This window comes from Dictyostelium discoideum (assembly GCF_000004695.1).
Source record: "Dictyostelium discoideum AX4 chromosome 2 chromosome, whole genome shotgun sequence".
Lineage (NCBI taxonomy): Eukaryota > Evosea > Eumycetozoa > Dictyosteliales > Dictyosteliaceae > Dictyostelium > Dictyostelium discoideum.
This window is the reverse complement of record NC_007088.5, coordinates 179,468-207,329: the sequence shown is the minus strand read 5'-3', so window position 1 is coordinate 207,329 and position 27,862 is coordinate 179,468. Positions and strand designations below refer to the sequence as shown.

The 27,862-nt window shown below is 20.0% G+C and overlaps 13 protein-coding genes across 13 annotated transcripts; 9 read left to right on the top strand and 4 right to left on the bottom strand.

Moving 5' to 3' along the window:
• Positions 1 to 915: 915 nt before the first annotated feature.
• DDB_G0271256 (hypothetical protein) lies at positions 916 to 1,053 on the top strand (the record flags this gene model as incomplete). Its single annotated transcript, XM_640605.1, has 1 exon — positions 916 to 1,053. The coding sequence occupies one exon, from the start codon at positions 916 to 918 to the stop codon at positions 1,051 to 1,053; it is 138 nt and encodes a 45-aa protein (XP_645697.1).
• A 788-nt stretch (positions 1,054 to 1,841) lies between these two features.
• Positions 1,842 to 1,976, top strand: DDB_G0271258 (hypothetical protein; the record flags this gene model as incomplete). Its single annotated transcript, XM_640604.1, has 1 exon — positions 1,842 to 1,976. The coding sequence occupies one exon, from the start codon at positions 1,842 to 1,844 to the stop codon at positions 1,974 to 1,976; it is 135 nt and encodes a 44-aa protein (XP_645696.1).
• Positions 1,977 to 2,749: 773 nt separating this feature from the next.
• Positions 2,750 to 3,541, top strand: DDB_G0271390 (hypothetical protein; the record flags this gene model as incomplete). The annotated part of the gene is made up of 1 exon (XM_640603.1): positions 2,750 to 3,541. The coding sequence occupies one exon, from the start codon at positions 2,750 to 2,752 to the stop codon at positions 3,539 to 3,541; it is 792 nt and encodes a 263-aa protein (XP_645695.1).
• A 930-nt stretch (positions 3,542 to 4,471) lies between these two features.
• On the top strand, positions 4,472 to 7,475 carry DDB_G0271388 (oligomeric Golgi complex component; the record flags this gene model as incomplete). The annotated part of the gene is made up of 5 exons (XM_640602.1): positions 4,472 to 4,570; positions 4,874 to 5,158; positions 5,378 to 5,599; positions 5,683 to 7,167; positions 7,227 to 7,475. 5 exons carry the CDS (start codon positions 4,472 to 4,474, stop codon positions 7,473 to 7,475), a joined length of 2,340 nt encoding a protein of 779 aa, XP_645694.1.
• A 186-nt stretch (positions 7,476 to 7,661) lies between these two features.
• Positions 7,662 to 10,623, bottom strand: abcA7 (ABC transporter A family protein; the record flags this gene model as incomplete). Its single annotated transcript, XM_640601.1, has 6 exons — positions 7,662 to 8,027; positions 8,111 to 8,217; positions 8,298 to 9,207; positions 9,305 to 9,613; positions 9,702 to 10,487; positions 10,582 to 10,623. The coding sequence occupies 6 exons, from the start codon at positions 10,621 to 10,623 to the stop codon at positions 7,662 to 7,664; spliced, it is 2,520 nt and encodes an 839-aa protein (XP_645693.1).
• A 510-nt stretch (positions 10,624 to 11,133) lies between these two features.
• Positions 11,134 to 14,110, top strand: abcA8 (ABC transporter A family protein; the record flags this gene model as incomplete). The annotated part of the gene is made up of 4 exons (XM_640600.1): positions 11,134 to 11,305; positions 11,522 to 13,040; positions 13,214 to 13,986; positions 14,061 to 14,110. The coding sequence occupies 4 exons, from the start codon at positions 11,134 to 11,136 to the stop codon at positions 14,108 to 14,110; spliced, it is 2,514 nt and encodes an 837-aa protein (XP_645692.1).
• Positions 14,111 to 14,610: 500 nt separating this feature from the next.
• Positions 14,611 to 14,820, top strand: DDB_G0271260 (hypothetical protein; the record flags this gene model as incomplete). The annotated part of the gene is made up of 1 exon (XM_640599.1): positions 14,611 to 14,820. The coding sequence occupies one exon, from the start codon at positions 14,611 to 14,613 to the stop codon at positions 14,818 to 14,820; it is 210 nt and encodes a 69-aa protein (XP_645691.1).
• Positions 14,821 to 15,278: 458 nt separating this feature from the next.
• On the bottom strand, positions 15,279 to 17,003 carry DDB_G0271386 (hypothetical protein; the record flags this gene model as incomplete). Its single annotated transcript, XM_640598.1, has 1 exon — positions 15,279 to 17,003. The coding sequence occupies one exon, from the start codon at positions 17,001 to 17,003 to the stop codon at positions 15,279 to 15,281; it is 1,725 nt and encodes a 574-aa protein (XP_645690.1).
• Positions 17,004 to 18,435: 1,432 nt separating this feature from the next.
• Positions 18,436 to 21,729, top strand: DDB_G0271262 (hypothetical protein; the record flags this gene model as incomplete). Its single annotated transcript, XM_640597.1, has 5 exons — positions 18,436 to 18,614; positions 19,680 to 20,558; positions 20,621 to 21,050; positions 21,120 to 21,651; positions 21,722 to 21,729. 5 exons carry the CDS (start codon positions 18,436 to 18,438, stop codon positions 21,727 to 21,729), a joined length of 2,028 nt encoding a protein of 675 aa, XP_645689.1.
• Positions 21,730 to 21,856: 127 nt separating this feature from the next.
• On the bottom strand, positions 21,857 to 23,670 carry usp14 (ubiquitin domain-containing protein; the record flags this gene model as incomplete). Its single annotated transcript, XM_640596.1, has 4 exons — positions 21,857 to 22,399; positions 22,494 to 23,088; positions 23,186 to 23,459; positions 23,544 to 23,670. 4 exons carry the CDS (start codon positions 23,668 to 23,670, stop codon positions 21,857 to 21,859), a joined length of 1,539 nt encoding a protein of 512 aa, XP_645688.1.
• A 767-nt stretch (positions 23,671 to 24,437) lies between these two features.
• DDB_G0271266 (hypothetical protein) lies at positions 24,438 to 24,647 on the top strand (the record flags this gene model as incomplete). The annotated part of the gene is made up of 1 exon (XM_640595.1): positions 24,438 to 24,647. The coding sequence occupies one exon, from the start codon at positions 24,438 to 24,440 to the stop codon at positions 24,645 to 24,647; it is 210 nt and encodes a 69-aa protein (XP_645687.1).
• An 847-nt stretch (positions 24,648 to 25,494) lies between these two features.
• On the bottom strand, positions 25,495 to 26,055 carry DDB_G0271268 (hypothetical protein; the record flags this gene model as incomplete). The annotated part of the gene is made up of 1 exon (XM_640594.1): positions 25,495 to 26,055. The coding sequence occupies one exon, from the start codon at positions 26,053 to 26,055 to the stop codon at positions 25,495 to 25,497; it is 561 nt and encodes a 186-aa protein (XP_645686.1).
• Positions 26,056 to 26,731: 676 nt separating this feature from the next.
• On the top strand, positions 26,732 to 27,811 carry DDB_G0271270 (beta-lactamase-like domain-containing protein; the record flags this gene model as incomplete). The annotated part of the gene is made up of 1 exon (XM_640593.1): positions 26,732 to 27,811. One exon carries the CDS (start codon positions 26,732 to 26,734, stop codon positions 27,809 to 27,811), a length of 1,080 nt encoding a protein of 359 aa, XP_645685.1.
• Between the last annotated feature and the right edge of the window lie 51 nt (positions 27,812 to 27,862).

Here is a 27,862-nt window from a genome sequence, read left to right as displayed (position 1 = left end):
AAAAAAAAAAAAAGATATAAATAGAAATTTTTTTTAACACATTAATATAGGGCAGATAATTTTCAACCCTAATTTTAGTCACACATAATAAATTCTACAATTTAATTGAAAAAACTCAATACTATTTTTCAATATTTGTTGATTAATATGAAAAAAAAAAAAAAAAAAAAAAAAAAAAAAAAGGCAATATCGGTTTATTGAATTAAAAAAAAAACAAATAATAAAATTTAATTAATAAAATTTTATTATTTTAGATTTAGGATCAAATATATTTTAGTTTCTATTTTATTTTATTGTTTTTTTTTTTTTATTTTTTTTAGATAAGAATATTAAATTTAAAATAAAAATATATTTTGGTTTTTAAATTTAATATAAACTAAAAAAATAAAAAAAAAGAAATAAAATATAAAAAATAAAAAAAAATAAAACAAAATAAAATAGAAACTAAATTATATTTGATCCTAAAAATAAATGTAAATTATTAGTTATATTTTTTATATACATTTTTTTTTTATTTGAAGAGTTTTGATAAAAAAAAAAAAAAAATAATTTCTGGTTTTATTGGAGGTACATTATTTGAAGATAGAGAAACAGTAAAGATATTCAAATTTTAAAAGGTAAAAATTTAAATTATGATGGGTCTAATGAAGATGATGATGGTGAGATCTCTCAATTACATGTCAATTATTCATCATTATATGATCCACATAATTCAGGTCAACAAGTTGAATCGATTAAAGTTTTAAGTCAAACTCATGGTAATGAAGAGTTTGTTGAACCACTTCATATAGTCAAAGTTAATCTGAAAATTTACATTCAGTTACAATACCAATTAATTCACTTTTAATATTATCAAACATATCTGAAGAAATCGGATTCTATAGAAGATTTGCAGATTCAGGTTTTTCAAAAAATATGAAATCAGAATTAAATGAAATGATCAATTTATTCATTACAACTAAATCTTTAAAGAATTTAAAAATATCATCAGTAAATTTTAAACATTATCCATTCGAGTATGGAACATATGCTCGTTATTATGATTATTTTTAAGATGATGATAATCTTGTAATTTTTGCAAACAAATTAAATGAAATTACCGAATACTTTCCAAACTGTTTTAAAACATTATTTTCAGAATTAAGTTCAATAATATATATATTTTTTTTATATGGTATAAGGGTGGAGTGAATTTTTACACTAAAACACACTGTATAAAATTAAATATACAGTGTATTTTAATTAGTATAAAATTAATTAAATTATACTAATTTAATTAGATCTAATTAATTTTGGTAGCAATTCATTAGCTATATTATCAATTCCTTTTGATTTTGTTTTTAAGGAACATATCTTGAATTTCAAATTTTTCACTTTGCTTCCATGGATTCATTTATTTTTACAATAATATAAAATGATAATAAATCAATTTTAGTTTTTAAGGATTAACTAAAAAAAAAAAAAAAAAAAAAAAAAAAAAAAAAAAAAAAAAAAAAAAAAAAAAAATAGACAAAGAAAGAAAAGAAAATAGGCTTTATGTCTTAATATATTTTTTATATTTTATTATTGTTATTATAATAGAAAATTTTTTTAATTAAACTTTATATTTAAAATTTTAAAAAAAAAAAAATTAATTTTCATTGTTGTTGTTTGAAATTATATTTTAGAAAAATAATTTTTCTACAAACTTAAATACATCAATTGAAAGAATTGAGTTTGATTGTATGGGTTTATTATATATTAATACATTTTCAAATTTATTAAATAATAAATCAATTAAATATTTATATTTATATCAAAGTGATTTCATTGTTTACTCATCAATAAAAATTGGAAATAATATGGGATTACATCAAGAGCCTATTTCAATTAATCAATATTTATTTGAAAATATATTTTCATCACCATTATCATCAATTAGACATTATAAAATTAATTTTGTAGAATCAAAACAATTCAAATTCATATTTAATTAAATATTAAATAAAATTTTTTAAATTACAATTAAATTCATTAATATTTGAATTCAATGCATACGAATTAATCAGTGAATTTGTAAAAGAATTTAAATATTTAATTAATAATATTTCAATACATCAACAACAATCAAATAACATAAATTTAAAAGAAATTAAAATTAAAATTAAAATTAAAATTAAAATTAAAATTAAAATTAAAACAAATTATGATGGATATTTTCAAGAATTAATTAATATTAATAATCCACACCAACACTAAAAAAAAATAAAAAAGAGAAATTAATTTTTTTATTCGTTTTATTTGCTCTTCAGACCAAAAAAAAAATTATAAAAAATAAAAAAAAGAAAAAAATAAAAAAAAGAAATTTTTGTTTTAGTTTTTTTATTTTTAAAAAAATGACAAAAAAACTAATTTAATCATTTGGGTCATTATTTTTATTTTAATTATTTTATTTTTATTATTTATTTTTATATTTTTAATATTTTTTATAATTTTAAAGATTTTGATCATTTTACTTTTTTTTATTAATTTTTAAGTTTTTAATTATATTAAGTTTTTTATTTTTTATTATTTATTTAAAATTTTTAATCATTTTAATCATTTTTAAGATATCTGGCCTTTTACTTTTTTTATTTATTTTTAAGATTTTAAAAATCTACATTCAATTACAATACCAATTAATTCACTTTTAATAGTATCAAACATATCTGAAGAAATGGGATTTCATGGATTCTATAGAGAATTTGCAAATGTGGGTTTTTCAAAAAATATGAAATCAGAATTAAATGAAATGATCAATTCATTGATTACAATTAAATCTTTAAAGAATTTAAAAATATCATCAGTAAATTTTAAACATTATCCATTTGATTTTGGAACATATGCTCGTTATTATGATTATTTTAAAGATGATGATGATCTTTTAATTTTTGCAAATAAATTAAAAGAAATTATAGAATCATATTCAAACTGTTTCAAACCATTATTTTCAGAATTAAATACATCAATTGAAAGAATTAAATTTGATTGTATGGGTTTATTAAATATTAATACATTTTCAAATTTATTAAATAATAAATCAATTAAATATTTATATTTATATGGTGAGAGTGATTTTATTGTTTACTCAACAAAAAAAATTAAGGGTAGTGTTGAATTACATAAAGAACATATTTCAATTAATCAATATTTATTTGTTAATATATTTTCATCACCATTAACATCAATTAGACAATATAAAATTAATTTCAAATATTCGAACGAATTAAAATTCATATTTAATTTAATATTTAATAATATTTTTAAATTACAATTATACTCATTAATATTTGAATTTGATGCATTCAGTTTATTAGGTGAATTTGAAAAAGAATTTAAAAATTTAATAAATAATATTTCAACACAACAACAACAACAAAAATTAAATAATATGAATTTAAAAGAAAATAAAATTAAAATTAAAATTAAAAAAAGAGATAGAAATAATTATGATGAACATATCCAAGAAATAAATAATTTTAATAATCCATATTTCACAACAGTAATAAAGAGAAAAAAATAAATAATGATTAAAAAAAAAAAATTAAGAGTGGTATTAATTTTGATATTAATTATAATTAAAGAATATATTGTATAATAGTTTATTTTTTATTTAATTATTTTTAATTATTATTCTTAAATAAATTGCAACAAAAGTTTTGTTTTTTTTTTTTTTTTTTTTTTTTTTTTTTTTTTTTTTTTTTCAATGTTGGATAGAATATATTGTAATTTGATTTACCAAATTGTTGAACTTATGACTTTGAACATTTGACCTCCAATATCCTATTTTCTAAATCATCTGATATTCTAGCTGTTAATTTTTTTCTTTTTGCCCTGCAACAAAAACCTACAACTATTGAATTTTTTTCATTAAAAAAACAATTTATTTAACCAAAACAATAAAAAAACTAATTTTAAACAGTTATTTTATTGTTTAAAAATTAAATAACAATTTCTGAATAATTTTTCTTTTTTTCTTTTTTATTTTTCTTTTTTTTTTTTTAATTTTAATGAGGGAATTCGCAAAAAAAAAAAGACTTTTTTCTGATCAAAATTTTTATCTTTATCTTTAACTTTTTTTTGGGTGTTCCACTACCATTTAATTGTATTTTTTTTTTTTGTGGGTTAATACAAAAAAAAAAAAAAAAAAAAAAAAGATATGAATATATATTATATTAAACCCATAGGTTTCCAACTAATTTAAATCACAAAAAATCCAATAATATAAGATTTTAGATTTTGAAAATTAAAAAAAAAAAAAAAAACAGAATGATTTCAATCATTTTTTTAATATTTTATATCAATTTGTGCTACCTAAAAAAAAATAAAAAAAAATGAAAATTTTTTTTTTTTTTTTTTTTTTTTTTTTTTTTTCAAGAAAGTCCAAATTTTAATAATTTTTTTTTTTTATAATGTCAAAACTTCAAAAACTTCACCATAAAGTTTTATTATAATGTCAAAAGTCAATACAGATGAAAATAATTTTATAAATAACAACAACAGTAATAATAATATTAATAATAATGATAATAATGATAATAATAATAATAATGTAATTCAAAATGTCACACATAGTTCAATAAGTGGTGGAATAAATAACCTATCATTTGAAAAGTTATTAAGAGAACCAAGTCAAATCACCGAATTAAAAAATAAAACTATAAAAGAAATGCAAAAATTAAGCAATTGATCACTATCAACTATTTATTGAAAATTATAAAACATTAAATTATACTGTTTCAAAGGTAAATAAATATAACTAGTTATATATCTTTTTTTGTTTTTGTTTTCTTCTTTCTTTTCAGCATGACATTAATTTTTATCATAAAAAAATAAAATAAAAATAAAAAAAAAGATTCAAAATGTATCAAATCAAATTGAAAATGGATTATTAAGTAATTTACCAACTATTAGTAGTTCATGTGAAAGTTTTTCAAGTAAATCTCATTCATTAACAGAGAGAAGATCATCAATAAAGAATTTATTAGATAATTTCTCAACACTTTTAGATATATTAGAAATACCACAATTAATGGATACTTGTATTAAAAACAATTCTTTCGATGAAGCATTACAATTAGAATCATTTGCAAAGAAAATTTATAAACAATATTCAAATAATACTGTTATAATTGAAATTGTTTGTATTATTATTTTTAAAAGAGATAATATTTCTTTAAAACATATGTATATTAATTAATGTATTATTATTATTATTATTATTATTATTATTATTATTATTATTATTATTATTATTATTATTATTATTATTATTATTATTATTATTATTATTATTATTATTATTATTATTATTATTATTATTATTATTATTATTATTATTATTATTATTATTATTTAGATTAAAGAGATAAAAGTTTGTACAAGATCATTAATTAGCACACTTCAACAACAATTAAGACAAGATATAACATTAACAAATTGTATTAAAACTATTGGATACCTACGTAGATTATCAATTTATAAAGAGAATGAATTGAAAATTATATTTTTACATTCAAGAGATCAATGGTTAATTAATAGTTTAAAATTTGATATTACAAATTCAAATCATGTTACTTATGTAAAGTATATATATACCACCATTCAGTGTTTAAATATATCATTAACTAATTATTTTATTTTATTTTTATTTTTTATTTATAGTTAACAAAATTAACAGATAGTTGTAGAACAAATATATTTGATATAGTTACACAATATAATGCTATATTTTCAAATGAATCAAATGATGAGGATCAATTGGATGATTTAATATTGTATAATTGGATTCAACAAAAGATTAAAGTCTATATAAATATAGTGGATTCAACATTAAATCATATTAAAAGTGGTTCTTCGATTTCATATGTTTTAGAGAATTCAATGTATTTCTCAATGTCAATATCACGTGTTGGTATTGATTTTAGAAATCTATTAGAACCAATCTTTGAAAAACATATTCTAAATAATTTCTTATCACAAATTACAACTGCAAATCATCATTTTTTAGAAACTTTAAAAACTTATAAATTTCCATTACAAAAATCAACTTCTCCTACTTCCTCTACCACATCTACTTCTTCATCATCATCATCATCATCATCGTCACAATATATTTCACCACCATTATCAATATTACAACATCAACCATTAGCAGTTTTAGTTAATTTAATTTTAAAATCATTTAATGAACTTAAAGATTGTTTCCCAATTTCTTTAAGATCAATTGTAATTTTAAAATTAAAAGAATTAATTATTAGTATAGTTGGTGGTGTAACATCATTTTATAATCAACTATTATCAAATACAATTTCAAATTTAATAAATTCACCATCAACAACAACAACAACAACAACAACAACTATAACTTCATCATTCGATAAAGTGTTTCATTCATTTTGTAAATGTTTAGCTGAAGATTTTATACCATTCATTGTAAAATGTTTTGATATAATTTGTAGTCAACAACTACAACAACAACAGCAAATTAATGATGGTAGTAGTAGTAGTAGTAGTAGTAATAGCATAGGAATTGATGTAGATTCATTAGTGTTATCATTGAAAAAGATTTATTCAACAGAAACACAAACTATCCCATCGACTCAAAATAATAATTTACCACCAATTCCTGATTTAGTTTTAAGAGGAAATAAAAACTCATCTCCATCAACAACAACTACACCAACAACTCCAACTCCAACTCCAACTCCAACTCCAACTCCAACTCCAACAACTCCTACAACACCAACAATTACACATTCAACTCCACCATCACCACTACCATCATCAACTACAACTCAATTAAATAGTAATAATAATAATAATGATAATAATAATAATAATAATAATAATAATAATAATAATAATAATAATAATAATAATAATAATAATAATAATAATAATAATAATAATAATAATAATAATAATAATAATAATAATAATAATAATAATAATAATAATAATAATAATAATAATAATACAGATAAAAAAGTAGATGAAAGAAAGGAAGAAAATATTATAAAAGAAGAAGAACAACCAATATCAACTTCAACAGCAAATAAAAATGATATTGCTATTGAGACAATAACGACACCATCCTCTTTTTCCTCCTCTTCCTCTACAAATACGAAATCTGATGAAGAAATTATAGTAACTGCAACACACCTTCAAATTCAAAAGAAGTAAAAGATCAATCTTTAGAGAATGAGGATAAAATCGTACAACCAGATCCAGTAGTCGTAGAAAAGCAGGAAAATGAAATCACCAATATTTTAAAAGATGATAACGAAACCACCACTGATATTTTAACTGATAATAACGAAGCCACAACAGAAATACAAAATAATGATCAATCATTAAACCCTGATCCAATTATTCAAGAAATAGAAGATACTCCATCAGAAGTTATTGTTAATAATAATAATAATAATAATGATGACGATGATACTACTTTTTAATTTAATTACAAATAAAATAAAATAAAATAAAAACTAAACAAAATGTATTTATTTATTTATTTATTTATTTATTTATTTATTTATTTATTTATTTATTATTTATTATTTTTATAAATTTTAAATAAATAATAATGCATTATTTTATTTTTTATTTTTTTATTTTTTTTTTTCTAAATATTTTTTTTTTTAATTTACAGTATCATCATTCGCAGAAATTTTAAGGAAAACATCTTCTAAACTTGTTTGACTTAAACTCCATTCCTGTAAATGATATTGTTCTTTATTTAAAACTAAATATTCGTAAAGATCTGAAATGATTGAATCCTTTGGTAAACGATAAACATAACTTCCATTAAATGTTTCAGAGAGTGTTGCGCTTGGCGAAAAACTTTTAATTAAATCTGTTGGATTATGAGTATTTTGATAATCCTCTTGAATATCAATTCTAACACTATACCCATCACCAAACTTTTGTTTTAAATGAGTTTGAGTACCAATACATTGTAATTTACCTTGTGAAACTATTGCAATACGGTCACTTAAAATATCAGCCTATTTAAATAAATAAAAAAAAATAAGATTAATTATATGTTATGATTAAATAAAATTAATATGTGTGTTATATAAATAAATACCTCTTGCATAGAATGAGTAGTAAGGATAATTGATCTATTCTTTTTTAATTCATTAATTGTACCCCATAAATCTTTTCTAGTTTCAATTGATAGTCCAGTGGTTGGTTCTAATTAAATTTTTATTAGTATTAGTAATTGTTTATTTTTATATATTTTTGAAATTAATTAATTAATTTATTATACATACCATCAAGGAAAATAATTGAAGATTCACCAGTCATAGCGATAGCGAATGATAATCTTCTTTTCATACCACCACTTAATTCTTTTACAAATCTATCTTTAACATCTAATAAATTAACTTCTTTTAAAATATTATGAGTAGATTCAAATTCGATTGATTTTGGTGTACCTTTTAGACGAGTATAATAAAGAATGGTTTCTTCACAGGTGAGATCTTCCCATAAGACATCGAATTGCATTACTACACCAATTACTTGATGAATTTTATCCATATCATAACGAATATCTAAACCTGCAATATGGGCAGTACCAGATGTTGGTGTATAAAGACCAGTGAGAATACTAATTGATGTTGTTTTACCAGCACCGTTTGGACCCAAGTAACCAAGTACTTCACCTTTTTTAACGGATAAATAAAGATTACTTAACGCTGGTTTTGGTCTACCTGGAAATTGTTTTCTTAAACCTTGAACTATTAATGTCATTTCCTCTGGATTATATTCACCTTTTACAATCATATCCCTTTCTTTCTTTACATCTTCATCCATTAATCCATCATCATCATCATCATTATTAATACCATCAATAGTATATTCATTAATTAATTTTGTTTTTTCATTAATTCCATCACCATCACGTAATTTTCTATACTTTCCTTTTTTTGAGAATAATTCCTTTAAATCTTTAATAAAAAATAATGGATGACTTGGTACACCAAATTCACGAGGTAAAACTTTATCTAAATAAACTGCTAAAGTTAAATATACAATTGTATCAATGAATAACCAAAAAAGAATTCTTGATAGTTCAAAATCCCATGTATATTGTGATAATGGTGGACATAATCCATTACCACATAAACCACATAAAGTTGAAATACCTCTACTAAATGCTAAAATTGGTACCCAATAATACTATTTTATAAAAAAATAATAAAATAAAAAAAATGTTATTATAAAATTTTAATTTTAATTTTAAATATTATTATTATTATTTATAATTAATACATACAAATACAGGTACTGAAGTATTAAAGAGTGATAAAGTTGAATTTAAATTAACCATAACCATTACAAAAAAGTAACCAAAAATTGAAGCGGCACGAGTTCTTTTAAAAAATGTTGATAAAAAGAATGCAAATGAAACCATTGATAAACCCCACAAAAATAATAATAAAAATAAAGCGAATGGTGATCCTTTAACAAATAATGATACTTTTGCAGCTGAACAAATTAAACTTATAACAGATACAATTACAACATATGTTAAAAAGTTAAAAATAAATGTCATAATCCAATAATTTCTCATTTTTAATCCCATCTAAATAATTATAAAAAAAAAAAAAAAAAAAAAAAAAAAAAATTAATATTATGTATATTTATCTTTTTTAAATAAATAAATAAATTACCATTAATGATAAATCTCTTAATTTTTCTTGTTTTTCATAAACAATTGAATACATAAATAATGGTAAAACAAAAGATAGAGCAAATGGAAAGAATGAACCACCTAAAAGTGAAGCAATATCAAATTGTTGACTTTTATAAATATATGGTAACGTGCTAATTTGAGTTTTAACTACAACTCCATTTCCATTTAAAAGGTAATTAATGAATGATGTTTGAATTTGAGATAAAACATAAATTAAATTATTTTCAAAATTGTTATAGGCATATCTAATTTGTTGTTCACATGTTATTGTAAGATCAATTAAATTATTTTGTGGGTTGAATTCGTTGAATTGAATACCTGCAATTGGGAATGTAAGTGGACCCATTGAACTTTGACCAAGTTGTTGTTTTTGAGCTAAAACCATATCATTCATTTTTTGACCTGATTCTACTGCAACTGTATATGGTACCCAAAGATCACTACCATTCCAATATATTTCATATTGATTAATACCTCCCAACAAACCTGTTCCATTTCCATAACCATCTTTATAACCAATATTAGTTATATTATTTGGATTTATAGTATAAAACCAACCTTGCATATAATCAAATTTATAACTAATATATGAACCCATAATATCATCACCACTACTATCACCTACTGGACCACTATTGTTTTCAATTTGACTTTCAATCCAAAGTTTAAGAATAACTAAAACAATTACTAATGCCATTGGAATAGCAATTTGAACACCTAAAGAACATTTTTGTCTTTTTAAAAATGTTGCATTTTTAAAAAACTATTAAATAAATAAATAAATAATAATAATAAATAAGTTAGTTTTAAAAAAAAAAAAAAATAAAAAAAAAATAAAAAAAAAAAAAAAAATTTACCATAGCCCTAAATTGGTTAGAGGTGTTTGCATTATATTTCATTTTAAAAGTTATTAATATTTTAAAATATAATACTAAAATAAAATTAAAAATAAAAATATAAAATGAAAATTTAAAAATTTAAAAATATAAAAATAAAAAAATAAAAATAAAAAAAAATAACAATTCTGAAATTTTGGTAAAAAAAAAAAAAAAAGTGATTCCATTCTGCAAAGATCTTTTTTTTTTTGTGTGAAAATTCAAAAAAATGAGATATTTTACTCGGATTTTTTAACCTGTTTTTTTAAAAATAAAAAAAAACCTCTCAATAATTTACTTTTTTTTTTTTTTTTTCCCAACTTAAAAAATCCATCACTATTTTTTATTTTTTTATTTTTATATTTTTATATTTTTATATATTTTTTATTTTTTTATTTTTATTTTATTTTTCCATTTTCTATTTTTATTTTTTTTTTATTATTTAATTTTCTATTTTTCTTTTTTTTTTTTTTTTAAGGTTTAATTCTAAAAAGATAGTTTTTTATTTATTGAATAAAAAAAAAAAAAAAGAAAATGTCAATAGGAGAAACAATCCATAGAGAGTTTATACATTTAAAATTGTTACTTAAAAAGAATTTTTTAGTTTCAATAAGATCTTACTTTTCTACAATTATAGAATTATTATCTCCAATTGTGTTTGTATTAATTTTTTATATTATTTATAGTTATGGAAGCGCAGTAGATTGTAAGTTTTATTTTTAATCAAAAAAAAAAAAAAAAAAAAAAAAAAAAAAAAAAAAAAAAAAAAAAAAAAAAAAAAAAAAAAAAAAAAAAAAAAAAAAAAAAAAAAAAAAAAAAAAAAAAAATAATAATAATAATAATAATAAATAACTAATTATTTTATTTTTATTATTATTTTTATATATATTTAAAATTTTAATATAAAAAAAAAAAAAAAAAGATTCTAACGTTAGTTATGAACAAAATTTACCAAATTGTATTGTATCAGTTGAAAATAGATGTATTAATTTAATGTTTTCCCCAATGAATTCAACATGTACAGTTGAAATTATGAAAATTTTAGCAAAAAATAATAATATGGAAATTTATAATTATCCAACTGATACAGGTCCATTACCAAATTTAGAAAATACAATTGGTTTTCATGGTGGAATTATTGCAATGGATTCATTAAATTCAACTGAACAATTTATATTAGCACATCCAAATGTAACATTGGCAGTGGTTGATTTTGAAAATTTCCCATTAAATTTTACAATCAATGGAGTGAAACCAAATGATTCATTAATTGGATTTAATGATTTTTATGATTTATCATTCAATGTTTTATTGAATCTTTCAACATCTGGAGGATTCATTGAACCAGTTGATTATTCAATTCCAGTGACTACATCAATTCAAAAAGCAATTTACGATTTCTATGCAATTAATAATCAAAAACAAATACCAACTATAAATTTTGATTCAACTCAATTTATTGAATATTCATCAGTAAATGTGGTTAGTCTATTTGGTGGGTTATTTTATTATTGTGCTATTATGATTTCATTCATTTTCCTTTTATATAAAGTTGCATTTGAAAAAGAGAAAAATTTAAAACAAGGTATGGTAATGATGGGTTTAAGTCGTTCAATGTATTGGTTAAGTTGGGTTATAACTAGTTTTACAATTGATTTAATCATTTGTTTACTTTTAATTGCAATTGGTGCAATTTGTAAATTACCTTTCTTTTTAGGCACAAATTTCTTGGTTCTTTTACTTAATTTCTTCCTTTTTGCAATTTCTTCAAGTTCAATGGCATTCTTTATGTTAACATTCATTGGAAAAACTAAAGTTGCAATTGGTATTGGTATGGCATTTTTTATTGTTGGTTCAGGTTTACAATTAACTTTTAACTCACTTGGTAGTTTAATTTTCCAAATCATTTATCAAACCGATAGTAATGGTGCTGCTTTTGTTAGAGTGATTTTATTCATTTTACCAATGTTTCACTTTTCAAAAGTGTTAACTGATATAAATGATAAAGTTCAATCTTATCCAACTTCACAATTTAAAATTTCAGATTTAAATGATAATCTTGATGGTTCACAATATGGTATGGATTATTTAGTTCCAACAACTGGTCAATCATTAGCATATATGTTTATTTTAGTTATAGTTTATTTATCATTATCTGCAATCATTGAATATGCGTTATCTGGTGGTTTCTCTTTTAAAACTGTTAAACATATTAATGTTCCACACTTTGATGATCAAGATGTAGCAAATGCAACTAATAGATCATTAGATCCATCAAATAAATCACCATTTATAATTCGTGGTCTTTCAAAAACTTTTAATAAATTTTTAAGACCTTCAAAATCTGTTCATGCTTTAAAATATTTATCACTTGATATTCAAGAAGGTACTGTACTTGGTTTATTAGGTAGTAATGGTGCTGGTAAATCAACAACAATCGGGTAATTATTTATTATTATTAATATAATTTTTTTTTTTTTTTTTTTTTTTTTTTTTTTTTTTTTTTTTTTTTTTTTTTTTTTTTTTTTTTTTTTTTTTTTTTTTTTTTTTTTTTTATCATTAATATTAATATTAATATTAATATTAATATTTTTTTATTTTTTATAATTATTAGTATTTTAACAGGTATACATAGTCCAACAAGTGGTGATGCAATTATTTATGGTCATAGTGTTGTTAAAGATATTCATTCAGTTCGTAAAATTACATCAGTTGTACCACAAGATGATATTTTATGGTTAGAATTAACAGCAATGGAACATTTACATCTATTTGCAGAATTAAAAGGTATACCAGTTAGAGAAAGAGATTTTCAAATTGCAAAAGTATTAGAACAAGTAAAATTAACTAAAGTAGCCAATGATCAATGTTCAACATTTTCTGGTGGTATGAAAAGAAGATTATCAGTTGCAATCGGTTGTATTGGTGATCCAAAAATTATATTCATGGATGAACCAACAACTGGACTTGATCCAAGATCAAAAAGAAGAATTTATACCCTTGTTAAAGAGATAAAAAAAGATAAGGTTATAATTCTAACATCTCATGATATGCATGAAATTGAAATTTTAGCTCAAAATTTAGTCATTTTAAATGATGGTATTATGGTTTGTAATGGTAATGCATTACAATTAAAAACAAAATATGGTGAAGGTTATTCTGTACAAGTAATTGCTAAATCTTTAGAAGTAATTCCAGAAATTATAAATTTTGTAACATCCTCACTTCCATATTGTAGATTTTTAAAACAATCTGCACTTCAATTAAATTTTGGTTTCCCAATTAATACTGATCCAAAAATAATTGTTAACTTTTTTAAAAGATTAGAAAGTATAACAAAAGATGAAAATAATAATTTAATGAGAGATTGGTCAATTTCACATTCTAGTAAGTATTATTTTTAAAAAAAAAAAAAAAAACAATTTCACTAACAATACCTTTTTTTATTTTATTTTATATAGATATGGATGATGTATTTATAAAAGTCTCAAATAAACCAAAATTACAATAAATAAAATTTATTTATAAGAGAATTTATCGAATTAAATTTTTTTTTTTTTTTTTAAGAATATTTGTTGCACCTTTATATTAATAATTGTGATAATGAAAAAAACAAAAAGATTCTCACATGTTTTTTTTTTGTTTAAGAATTTGTTGACTATAAAGAAAAAAAAAAAAAAACAATTTCATGTAATGTCATGATTTTATTTGTTGGCTATAAAAAAAAAAAAAAAAGATTTAAAAACAAAAGATTTAAAAGATGGCAAATAAAAATCTAACAAATATTTACTATTTTAAATTTCTAATATTTTATAATATTTTAATTATAAATTTAAAATAGTAAATCTTTGTTATGGTAACATAATTATTTATTTTTTTTTTTTTTTTTTCAAAAAAGTAATATAAAAGGTTAAATAAATTATTTTATTTTTAAAAATCATTTAAAAAAACAAAAAAAAAATATATTTTTTTTAAAAAAAAAAAAAAAAAACTCAAATTAAAAATAAAGAAATGAATAAAATTATTATTTTTATTTTACTTATTATTACTCTTTCTTTTGTGTTGGGTGAAATTAATGAAGCCAATGGCGGGGTTTGCAAAATTGATATCCAAGATTGTTCTGCTGTTTACAATGCATTCATGAATGCAAAAAGAGATTGGAAAGAAATGCCAGAAAGTTTTAATTCGATGTTTGTTTCACTATTTGCAAATTACTGTTGATATTAAAAAATAAAATATCCTTTACATTATAGTAAAAAAAACAAAATAAAAAAAAAAATTAGTTTATTTTAATATGTCTTATTTTTGTTTTTGGAAAAAAAAAAAATTTTAAAAAAAGGGCTTTTTTTCACACACTATTATTTTTTTTTTTTCAACTTATTTTTTATTATTTTTTATTTGGATTTTGATAAGATAAATTAGACCCTTAAAATACAAAAGTTATTAAAATATAAAAAAAATCATTTAAACCTTTCGGTTTTTTTTTTTTTATTTTTTTATTTTTAGATAGAAACAATTTTTTTTTTTTTAAACAAAACAAATAAAATTTTTAAAAATTAACAAAATTATAGTATAGAATAATAGAATTTATAGTTATTTAAATAAACCAATTGGTTTTTAATCATTGGTTTCTATTTTTTTTATTTTTTTTATTTTTTTTTTTATATTATTTTTACTAATTAATATTTAATATATATATTTTTTTTTTTTAATAAAGATATTTTGAATTTTAAAATGTAATTTTTAGGCAATAAAAGTAATGATTTCTTTGGTAAACAAAGTTTAATTAAAGATGTTGGTAATGCCTCTAATTTAATAGATTTATAGAATAATTTACCAAATTTTAAAAACTTAATTTGATTTGGGAATATACCAACTTTAAGCTCTTTTCCATAAAAATTTATTTCATTTTTATTATCACCATTATTCCAATGTTTTCCAAACTCCAATCTTTCTAAAGAATCTGGTAAAATTCCTTTAATTAAATTTTTATTAAAAGTTGAATTTTTATCAAATATTAGTTCTTTTAAATATCTAAATTCTAGTAAATTTGACCAATTAAAATTTTTTTGTTTTATTTCTACTATTTTAATATTTTTTTGGTTGAAAAATTCATCATTTTCATTTTCATTTTCATTTTCTTTTTCTTTTTCCATAATTATTTTAGATGGATGAAAAACAAGACTTACCAAATTAGAATTTGGGTATATATATTGCTTATATTTAATGAAAACACATTTGTTTAAATTAATATCTTGTAAAAGGCTTAATAATTTAAAAATATAACCTTTGTTTTCATATGACATTGCTAAAGAAGTTAATGAATTAGGAAATGATGGAAATAAATTTATTTTATTGATGATTAAAGTTTCAATGGAATTTGGTAAAAATAATGAACCATTATTATTGTTATTATTATTATTATTATTATTATTATTATTATTATTATTATTATTATTATTATCAATATTATAATATGTAATATCTAAATATTTTAAATTATTTGGTAATAAACTATTATTTGTAGTATCCATTATTGGTTGGTTAAAAAATAGTAATTCTAAATGTGTTAAACTTTTTGGTAGTAAATTCGTACCACTTATTTTTTGATTAAATTTATATAAAATTAATTTATTAATTTGTTTACAATTTGTAAATGTATTTTCGTGGAAATCTCTATTAAAACAAACCATTGTTAATTCAACCAAATTATCAGGTAAAACATTGTCTTCTAATGGTTCGTTATAAAGACCAAATTTTAAACTTGTAATTGAATTTGGTAATGATTTGAAATTTAATTTCGTATTAAAATTATTTGGTAAATTTAATTTTGTTAATGAATTTGGTAAAATCCCTCCAATGTTTAAATCTATAAAACAACCACTATCATTTCTATATGCATCATATCCATTATGCTCATCATTATCGAATATTAATGTTGTTATTGAATTTGGTAATAAATTTCTTGTTATTGTAAAATTTGAATCATTATAAAAACTATGAAAACTTAAATATTCTAAACTTGATGGTAAAATACCTAAATCAATAGGTTGTTTATAATTTTTATTAAATATAATTATTTTAATTGTATTTGGTATTGAATTTGCTTTTAATTTCTTATTAAAATCTTTATTAAATTTTAATTTAATTAATTCTTTAAAATTTGTTAAAATATTTTGATTTTTAATTGAAAAATTAAAATCAAATATATATTTAATATAATCTTTATATTTAGAATCCTTTAAATTTATACTATAAGCTTTTGATTCATGTAAATCATATAGCCTAACATGTTTAAATATTTCATTAAATATAAAATGGTTTCTAAAAACTTTAAAAAATAATATTTCATTATCTTTATTATTTTTATTAATATTATTATTATCTTTAAGAATGTGATCCATCTGTTTTTTTATTATTAAAATGATATTGAAAAAAAAATGAGAAAAATGATAAAAAAAAAAAAAATGATTGGTTTTTTAAATTTTTTTTTTTAATTTTTTTTTTAATATTTTTTTTTAATTTTATTAGAATGACAATGATTATTAAATTTAAAATAAAAAAAAATAAAAGTAATGGGTCAAATAAAAAATAAAAAAAAAATCCCTTTTAAACCCCAATTTTGGTATCTTAAAAAATTATTTAACTCTTGAAAAAAAAATTTTAATATGTAAAAATAAAAAGAGAAATTCAAGATGGACATATTTTTTTTTTTTTGATTTGATTAATTTTATAATAATACAAAAAAAAAAAAAAAAAAATTTCACAACAAAATCATATTTAAAATGAAAAAAAAAAAAAAAAAATTTTTGTTTATTGTGGGATTTTAAATACTTTATTTTAAAAAAAAAAAAAAAACAATGGATGATAGGGTAATTTTGAAAAAAAAAAAAAAAAAAAAAAAAATCTCTATCTCAATATAGAAATTATGATTAATTACCACCAAGTAATTTTTTTCATTAATATTTTTTTGAAAATCTCACAATAATTGTTAATAGATTTTTCTGATCTGGGGAGATTATTATTTTTAATTTTTTCATTATTTCGTTGTAATTTTTAAAATTTCACAGGGAAATTAAATTTAAAAAAAAAAATAAAAAATAAAATTAAAATAAAAAAGAAAATAAAATAAAATGAAATAAAAATATAAATAATTAATTTACGATATTTTATATATAAATAAAAAAGATAAAATAAAATAAGTAAATATTAATGTTTTTTAAATACTGCAAAAATGGTATTGAAAAATATGAAGATGGTGGATTTAAAATCTTTGGTATAAAAAAAGTCTTAGAAAACGATATTCACTAAATTTCTTCTTTTTAAAACATTTTTTTTGTTTATTTATTTATCTATTCATGATTAATCTATTTTAAATTTTATTAATTTTTTGTTATTTTTTTTTTAATTTTTTTAATTCCAAAAATTACCATATCACAAATAATTATTATAATAAAAAAAAACAAAAAGGTTCATATGTTTTTTTTTTTTTTTTTTTTTTTTTTTAAACTTTTAAATTTGTATTTAACTATATTTGATGACTATAAAGAAAATAAAAAAAATAAAAAAAAACAATTTCATGTAATAACATAGTTTTATTTTAAAAGATGGCAAATACAAATTTATATTAATATTTTATAATATTTTAAATGGAAATTTAAAATAGTAATTATTTGTTATGGTAATTATTTTTTTTTTAATAATATTGGTAAAAAAAAAAAAAAAGTTATAAAAAGGTTAAATAAATAATTTTATTTTTAAAAATCATTCAAAAAAAGAAAAAAAAAAAAATATTTTTTTTAAAAAAAAAAAAAAACTAAAATTAAAAATAAAGAAATGAATAAAATTATTATTTTTATTTTACTTATTATTACTCTTTCTTTTGTGTTGGGTGAAATTAATGAAGCCAATGGTGGGGTTTGCAAAATTAGTAGCCAAGATTGTTCTGCTGTTAACAATGCATTCATGAATGCAAAAAGAGATTGGAAAGAAATGCCAGAAAGTTTTAATTCGATGTTTGTTTCACTATTTGCAAATTACTGTTGATATTAAAAATAAAATATCCTTTACTTTATAGTAAAAAAAACAAAAAAAAATAAAATTAGTTTATTTTAATATGGATTATTTTGTTTTTAGTAAAAAAAAAATTTAAAAAAAGGGGGGAGGGGCAGTTGGATAGAAACAATTTTTTTTTTTTTTAAAAAATTAGTGTTTTACCTTTATCCACTATAGGATAAAAAGTGTCTTTTTTGATTATCTTTATCCAATATTTTTTTTTTAATTATCCAAATGGAAATCTATTTTTTTTAAAATTTTATCCAATTTTTTTTTTTTTTTAAAAAGATATTGTTAGTGAAATGAAAGATATTTTCCCATTTTTTCTATTTAATTAATCAGATAAAATTCCCATAGATTATATTACAACTATATTTCCAACCAACCTGAATGTGTTTCCAATAAAATTTTACAATATTAAAACTTAACAATTACAACATATTCCAATTATTCTAAAAAAGTATTCTTTGATGGATGTGATTTGGAAGATTTCTCATTTTTCAAACTTTTATATAAACATATTTAAAAGCAACAAATATTAACTTTATAAACTTTGATAAAACATTACTTGGCACAGAAAATAAGGAAATTGGGGAAACAAAAATAGAATTTTATAAATGTATATTTTCAAATTCAACAAAAAGATTTGGATTTTATCTTTATTCATCCACATACTCCACACCATTAAAAAAAAAAATTTAATAATTGTTGATTTGAAATGACAAATTATGATACATATTTAAATATATTAGTTGAACACTCTGGATATTTAAATGGATTTCATATTTATTATTCAAATTTTAAACAAGTTTTTTAAGCAGTGACCCCAGTATAGATTTTAGTATTGCATTTTCGGAATTCAATAGCATTTTTCCAGATAAAAAAATAAGCCTGGATCATTTTTAAATTTTAAAATAAAAAGAAAAGGTCTGATTCAATTGGTTTATCTAAATTTATTAATATTGATGGTATATTGTTTTCAGGTTTTTTAGTAAAGCATTTTTTCATGAAAATTATTTTTCAAGTATATTAAATAGTTCACAATTCATTTCTGATTATGGTTCAGAATTTAATTTATTTCAACTATTAATTAATGAAACTAAATCTATTGTTTTATATGCATGGTATTTAAAAGAATATAATGAACTAATTGATACCATTCGACTCTGTGAAAAAATTAAACCATTGTTAATATATTTTATGGCAAAAACCTATAGCACCAATATATTAAAGTTTCTATTGAAAAAACATGTAAAAATCAATATAACAAAATCAGATTTGGACTATATTGGTGAAATATATCTCAACACTTTATTCAAAAGTTATCAAATAGATAATAACAATATTATTATGTTCTATAAAATCTATTCCACACAAAAATCAATCATTATAGAGGATATTGAAGAAAAACCATTAGATGATGTAATATCAACAAAGGAACTTATCGATTTGCATGAAAAACAATTTCAATTAATTCTATTATCGAAATGGAAAGAAATTACATCAAATCTAATTGATAATGATATGATTGTTACAATTAAAGATAAAGAAACAATCGATTGGTTATCAGATATCGAAACAGGTGGTTGTAGTATTTTAAAAATAAGAAATGCTTTAAATTCAAAATTAAATCAAATGAAACTTGATTTTAGTACATCAGAATTATTAGAATATGCAAGAATCAAATTTAAACGAGTAATTCCAATTTTAGATTCAAATAAACAGTTGTGTAATATTCACATTTTACGTACTCATGATGATATTGTATCATTAATCAATCGTTTAAACCAATCAAACTTTAATGATAATGAAGATTTATTTAAATATTATATGATTCAAATTATTCAATTTGGTTCAAAAAATTCAATTAAATACCTAAGATTAATTTGTGATTCTATTGATGAGTTATTGTTGGACTATAGTGGTGGGGGGTTTTAGTAATGAAAATATTTAATTACAATTTAAGACGGTTTTTTATTAACTCATACTCTATAGAAGGGGAGATTTGGGACGATTCGGCAGGTTATCATGAAAATGAAAAATTCAAACAATATAAAATACCAACTCAACAAACATGTCAAATAATCAATCTCACTAAAATTAAAGTAAATTTCAATAACTTTCCAAATGTAACCTCTTATTTATTTCAAACATTTATTGAACTTTTAAATTTTGAAGGTGTACAATTTATTCTTGATAATTTAAATGGTAAAGATTTAAAATTACATGAAAAAGCATTTAAAGATCGTTTTCATAATAGAATCTATACATGCAAAAATTTATATAAAGATTTAATTGATATTATTCAGTTTTTAATTGATAGATTCAAAGATGGTCAATTATCATTATCAAATTTATCATTGATATTAAATTTCTTTTATTTAAAGTTAATTAGAGTCAATAATTTAACAATTGACCAAATTAAAACAGCTCATCAATTAATATCAAATTATATCAAAATAAAGAGTTCAGAATACACTTCATACTATTATTTAAAAACTTTTTCACCAATCATCGGATCATGTGTAATCGTTATTGAGGATCCCACGGGTGGTTTTGAAAGAGAAAGACCATTCTTGAAATATCATATAGATAAATCAGTATATACATTCGAATATATATTTACTGATAGAAATAATAAAGATTTAAATCAATTTATCGATTCAACAATCATGGACATTGTAAAAGATAACTTTAATATCCAAGTATCCAAAATGTTAGATTATAATAATCCAAGAGTTAATTTATTTTTACATTATTTTGAAATTGAATTAAAATTTAGAAAGAAAAATAAAATCAAAAAACCATTTTTAAAACACCAACTATTGAAATTAATAATTAAAACATTTGATTTAGAATCATTTATTAAATTAGATAATTTATTACAACAATATGAACAAGAGGATGCTAATGATGATGGTGGACATGAAAATATAATAATCAATGGATCCTATGGATATGTCAAACCATTAGCATCTAATATGGTTGAATGGTTTGGTATAATTGTATACAAAGATTATTCAGATTATCAAGATATTATAAATTACTTATTTAATAAATATAAAAGCCAATTGAAACCATATGTAAATTACTATAAATTGTATTGTATTATATTGTATTTTTTTTTTTTTTTTTTTTTTTTTTTTTTTTTTTTTTTTTTTTTTTTTTTTTTTATTAATATGAACTTTTTAAAAATTTTATTTTATTTTTGTTCAGTAATTGTTGAAGAAGATTTTGGTTTTACGGTAAGAGTTCTATAAAGTGCTAAATAACAAATATGGAAATCACCACCACCTGAAAGTTTTTTAATATCTTCATCTGTATGTTCTGTGACATCACGATCATCAAATTTATACCATTTATTTTCAGATTTCTTAACCCAAGCAACATAATGACCAGATTCAGCATATCTACCTTGATGAGTTAAAACAGCACATAATTCATATTTACCAGTTTCATTCTCTTTGAAAAAGACATCATCATCAACAGCAGCCCCTGTAGTAGAAACTGAATCATTTGAAGAAGTTGAAGATTGTGGTTGATTATCATTATTAACTGCTGCTTTCTTTTCAACTTGTTTATCATCTTCATCATTACCATCACCACTACCACCAATAACTTTTCTCTTTCTTTCAAGTGATGCATTAAATTCATCTTCCACTCTCTTTCTATTTGGTGATAATCTTTCTTTATATTCTGGTGTACATAAATCGAATAAATCTAAAGTAAATGGGAATTGTACAACCTATAATAGTAATAAAAATTAGAATTAATATAAAAAATTAATAAACTTGTTATATTAAAATAAAAATAAAAATAAAAATGAAAAATAACATTACTCTAACAATTTTTGATTTTGTTTTTGTTGCATCTTTCCAATGGAATCTAACAAATTGAACCATAATATATTTTGGTAATTGTTTAATTAAAGTTTTCTTTGTATAGATTGCATCTTTGTGAAGTGTTGGTGAAGCTTTTGAAATCTCTTCTTCTAAACCTTTTTTAAGACCATCGAAAAGGTAACTTGTTTCAACGGTGATATTACATGCTAATTTTAAAAGTGTTTCCTCTCTAGTGGTTGGTTCTTCCTCTGGATTATCTTTACAAGTGAATTTCTCAACCACTTGAATACCAAACAATTTACCAATCATTGATCTCTTTATCAAATCGGCAGAATGTGAATCAGTGCCATTTGCATTATCCAATGGTAACTCGTGAGCATAGGCTGTTAATAATTCACCCCAAGCCTCCTCTGCATCTTGTTGCATATATAATCCTTCTGGACTCTTTTCTGAAAATCTTGGGAAACACATTCTAAATGTATTCAAAAATACTGATGGTGTTACTGGTTCATGTAATCTTGATAAATCATTAAATAAACCTTGTGAACTTTTTAATAAATTTGAATATCTTGAATTTGTTTTTGGTTTATAACTAAAAAAATAGTAAAAATAATAATAAATAATAATAAATATATTAATAAATTATTATAATTTTTAATTGATTTATGTATTTATTTAAAAAAACTTACTTTTTAATAATTGTTAATAATTCAGGTACAGTTTTTAAACATTGTAAAGTTGAATTTAAATAACAAGTATTACCAAGATTAGTTAAACCAGCTGGTAATAAACTATTAAGTGCTGCAGCTTTACTTGGTGGTAAATCTTCAAGGAATACAATTGGTTTATCTGGTTTCTCTAATTCTACTGCTGATCCCATTAACATTAAATTCTTTCCTTCTGTTAAATCTAAATCTTTCCATTGTGCATCATCTTTTAAAATTCCACCTTTAAATCCCATAACTTTATTTTATTAATACACAAAAAAAAAAAAAATTAGCTTTAAATTATCAACAGTAAAAATATATATATATATTTAAATATTACTTTTTTGTCTTTCTATTGGAACCATAGTTAATGAATATAATTGACCTTTAAAACTTGAAACTGGTTCTGATGGGTCAACATCAACTTCATATTTCTCTTTATTCCATTTAACATTTACCTTTACCATATTTTTTTGTTTATTTGTTTTTTTATTTGTTTACTTTTTTGTTTTTTTTTTTGAAAATTTAAAAAAAAAGTAGAAGTTGATGTATATATAAATGTGAAAATATTAAAAAAAAAAATTAAAAAATTAAAAAAAAAAAAAAAAAAAAAAAATTTTGTGAAGTTGCCTTTTTTTAATTTAAAAAAAATAAAAAAAAAAATAAAAAAAATAAAAAATAAAATTTTATTTTTTTTTTTTTTTTTTTTTTTTTTTTTTTTTTTTTTTGTAATTTTTTTAATTTTTTCTTATAAATTTTTGATTAAATTGGGTATGGGACACCTATCTTTTATTATTTGTTTAAAATAAAAAAAAATTAATTATTTTTATTTATTATTCTTATTGAATTTGGAAGTCGTTCTAATTGTTTAATTATTCTTTTAAAATTTGAATTATCAACTATAAAAGATCTTGAATTATTATTATTATTATTATTATTATTATTATTATTATTATTATTATTATTATTATTATTATAAATTATAATTCTTTTTAATGATGTTGGTAATGATTTTTTAAGTGTTTTATAGTAGTAGAAATAATAATAATAAAATTTATTATGGAATGTTTGAAGAATTTTCAATACCATCATCAATTAATAAATTATCAATTGATTGTAAAAATATGATTAATTATATAATAAAAGAAGATTATTATGAATATAATTATATTGGTGTTGGTGGTGGTGGTGGTGGTGGTGGTGATGAATCACCATTATTTCCAAATAGTATTAAATGGTAAGGTTAATTGGTGAACCAATTAGAATTAAAAATAATAATGGTAGTTTACCAAAATCATTAGAAATTTTAGAGATTTCAGATGATATTGAAATTGAAGATGGTGCTTTATTATCAATTAATAATACTTTACATACATTTAAAGTTATTAATGAAAAGAGGTTTAAATCTGTAACTGAATTTGGTAAACCTATTGAATCTATTTGAATGATTTTCACTAGTATCACAATAAATAAATATGGTATATTCAATACTTTTAATTTTATAAAACATTGTAAAATCATTAACTTGTAATTCTCTAAAATAACCATATGAATTAGTTACTTTAATAAATTCTAAATTACAATTATATTTTATTAAATTTATTAAATTTAATTCACTATTATTATTATTATTATTATAATTATAGCTATTATAAACTTTATTATCAAAAATAACTAATGACTTAATATTATTTGGAATTGAAAGTAAATTATTTTTATTATTATTGATAATTATTGATATTTGGATATAAATTTAAATTTATTATTGATGTAATTGAATTGGTAATAATGATAAATTATAATTAAAATTATCATGAGTTGGTAATATTAATTGTTTGATTCCATTTGGTACTTGATTATTAATTGATTTATATTGAATATTCTCTAATTATTATACCCAAAGAAATCAATTTTAAATAATTTCCCTCTACCACAATATATAATTGAATTAACATATTCTTTATTTATAAAATTTAATAATTCATTTCTACTTTCAATTATAATTTCATTATATAAATTAAATAATTCAACATGTTAATTGTTTTAAATATATATCATTCCATACTTTAAAAAAATAATTCCATTTTTTTAATAGTAATAAAATAAAAAATAATAAATAAATAAATAAAAATAAAAATTATATCTTTTTTTTTTTTTTTTGATTTTAGTGTTTGTGTGGGTTTATGGGTCAAATTTTTTTTTTTTTTTTTTTTTTTTGCCAAAGTGCTTGTTCACAAAAAAAAAAAGTTTTTTTTTTTAAAATTTTATTATTTTAATTATTTTTTTATAAATTATAATGATAATTGAAGTGAAACAGTATCTAAAAATTGATTAAATTTGTAACCAACATTCTTTAAAGTGTGTTGATTATCGAAACCAAATTTTTTATGTAATTTAATTGAGGAACCGCCAACTTGGTTTGGTCCACCAGCAGCAATGACTGCAATAATTTCTTTAAAACCTTTTTCTTTACATTGTGAAATTAATTCTTTTAATAATATTGAACCAACACCTAACTTTTGATAATTAATATCAATATAAATACTATCCTCAACTGTGAATCTGTATGCTGCTCTTGGTCTAAATGATGATGCATATGCATATCCGATAACAATTTCTTTAGTGATATCATTTGCTCCATCCTTTATTATTGTTGTTGTGGTTGTAGTTGTTGTTGCAACAATGTAAGGGAAATTCTTATCAACAATAATTGACCTTCTTTTATTCATCTCTTCTTCACTTGGTACCTCTTCTTCAAATGTACAAACTTCATTTAAAACATAATGTTTATAAATATTTGTAATCTCTTTTATATCATTTTCATTCACATTTCTAATTTTAATTTCCACCATATTTTTTTTTTATTTTTATTTTTTTTATTTTTTATTTTTATCGGTGGTAAATAATTCTCAATTTTTTTATTTTTTTTTTTTTTTATTTTTTTTTTTTTATTTTTTTTTTTTTTTATGTTTTTTTGTGGAAAAAAAAAAAAAAAAAAATTGTTTTTATTTTATTTTTTAAAACCTCCTATCAAGGCAGAAAAAACTTTTTTTTTTGGGGATTAAAAATATCTTTGGCAATGGATCGACTTTTAAAAATAGCAACATTGACAAATTTTTTAAAAAATTTTTCAAAAAAAAAAATTTCAAAAAGTATAGTGCACCCTTTTGTAAATTCAAAAAATGTAAGAAGATATAAACAAATTATTTCTTTTTTTTCTCTCTTTTTTTTTTTTTTTAAAATAATAATAACAAGTGGGTGTTATTTTTGATGACATAATTCTTTTTTTTTTTTTTTTTTTTTTTTGAAAAATTTAATTTATGTCGACAAATAAAAAGACACGCAATTCATTTCAAATCTCAAATCTAATTTTTTTTTTTTTTTTTTTTTTTATTTTTTATTTTTTTTTTTTTTTTTTTTAATTTATTTTTTTTTTTTAATTTTAATTTTAATTTTAATTTTTTAAAAACAATAACAATAACAAAAATAAATTTTTAACATAATATTTATTTATTTATTTAATTAATTATGGAGAAAACATTATCAATATTTGAAGATGGTAGATTTATTAACCCATTTTCAGATTTTTTTAATCATGAAGAAAAGAAATCACCAAAAGATGTATGGAATTATATAACAAAAAGACCAAAGATATTACCATTAACAGAATATGAAAAAACAGAGATTCATCCAGTTTTAAAACCAGATTTTAATTTAATAAATTCAGAATACGATAAAGAGACTACAATTAGGTCGACCTGGATTGGACATTCAACATGTTTAATTCAAATGGAAGGATTTACATTTATCACTGACCCAGTTTGGAGTAAAAGATGTACACCAATTCCAAATCTACCATTTGGACCACACAGATACAGAGATCCAGCATGTTCAATCAAAGAATTACCACCGACATTAGATTTCGTAATCATTAGTCATGCACATTACGATCATTTAGATTATGATGCAGTTGTTGAAATTTCAAAACTTTTCCCAAATTGTCATTTCTATGTACCAAAAGGTTTAAAAGTATGGTTTCAATCTGCTTCAATTAAAAATGTAACTGAATTAAATTGGTGGGATGAAATTAATCATTATCACCACACTACCACAAATACTACTACCACTACCAAAAATAATGATAATGATGATAATTGTTTAAAATTAATTTATACACCAGCAAATCATTCATCACAAAGAGGTATGTTTGATCGTAATAAGTATCTTTGGGGTAGTTGGTGTGTGGTTGGAAAGAATAAAAGATTTTATTTTAGTGGTGATACAGCGGATCATGATCAACTATTTAAACAAATCTCTCATTATTATGGTCCATTTGATTTTAGTTTAATTGCAATTGGTGCATACGATTTAAATAGAGAATTTATGAGATCTTGTCATATCAATGTTGAAGAAGCTGTTAGAATTCATAAAGAATTAAACTCAAAAAAGAGTTTTGGTATTCATTGGGGTACTTATCTATTATCATCAGAACCAATATTAGAACCACCACAATTACTAATTAAAGAATCTCAAAAACTTGGATTAAAAGAAAATGAATTTTGTGTTAGTAAAATTGGTGAAACTTTAATAATTAAATCTGATGAATAAATAAAATAAAATAAAATAAAATAACAAATAATTTATAAATTGTAAATTAAA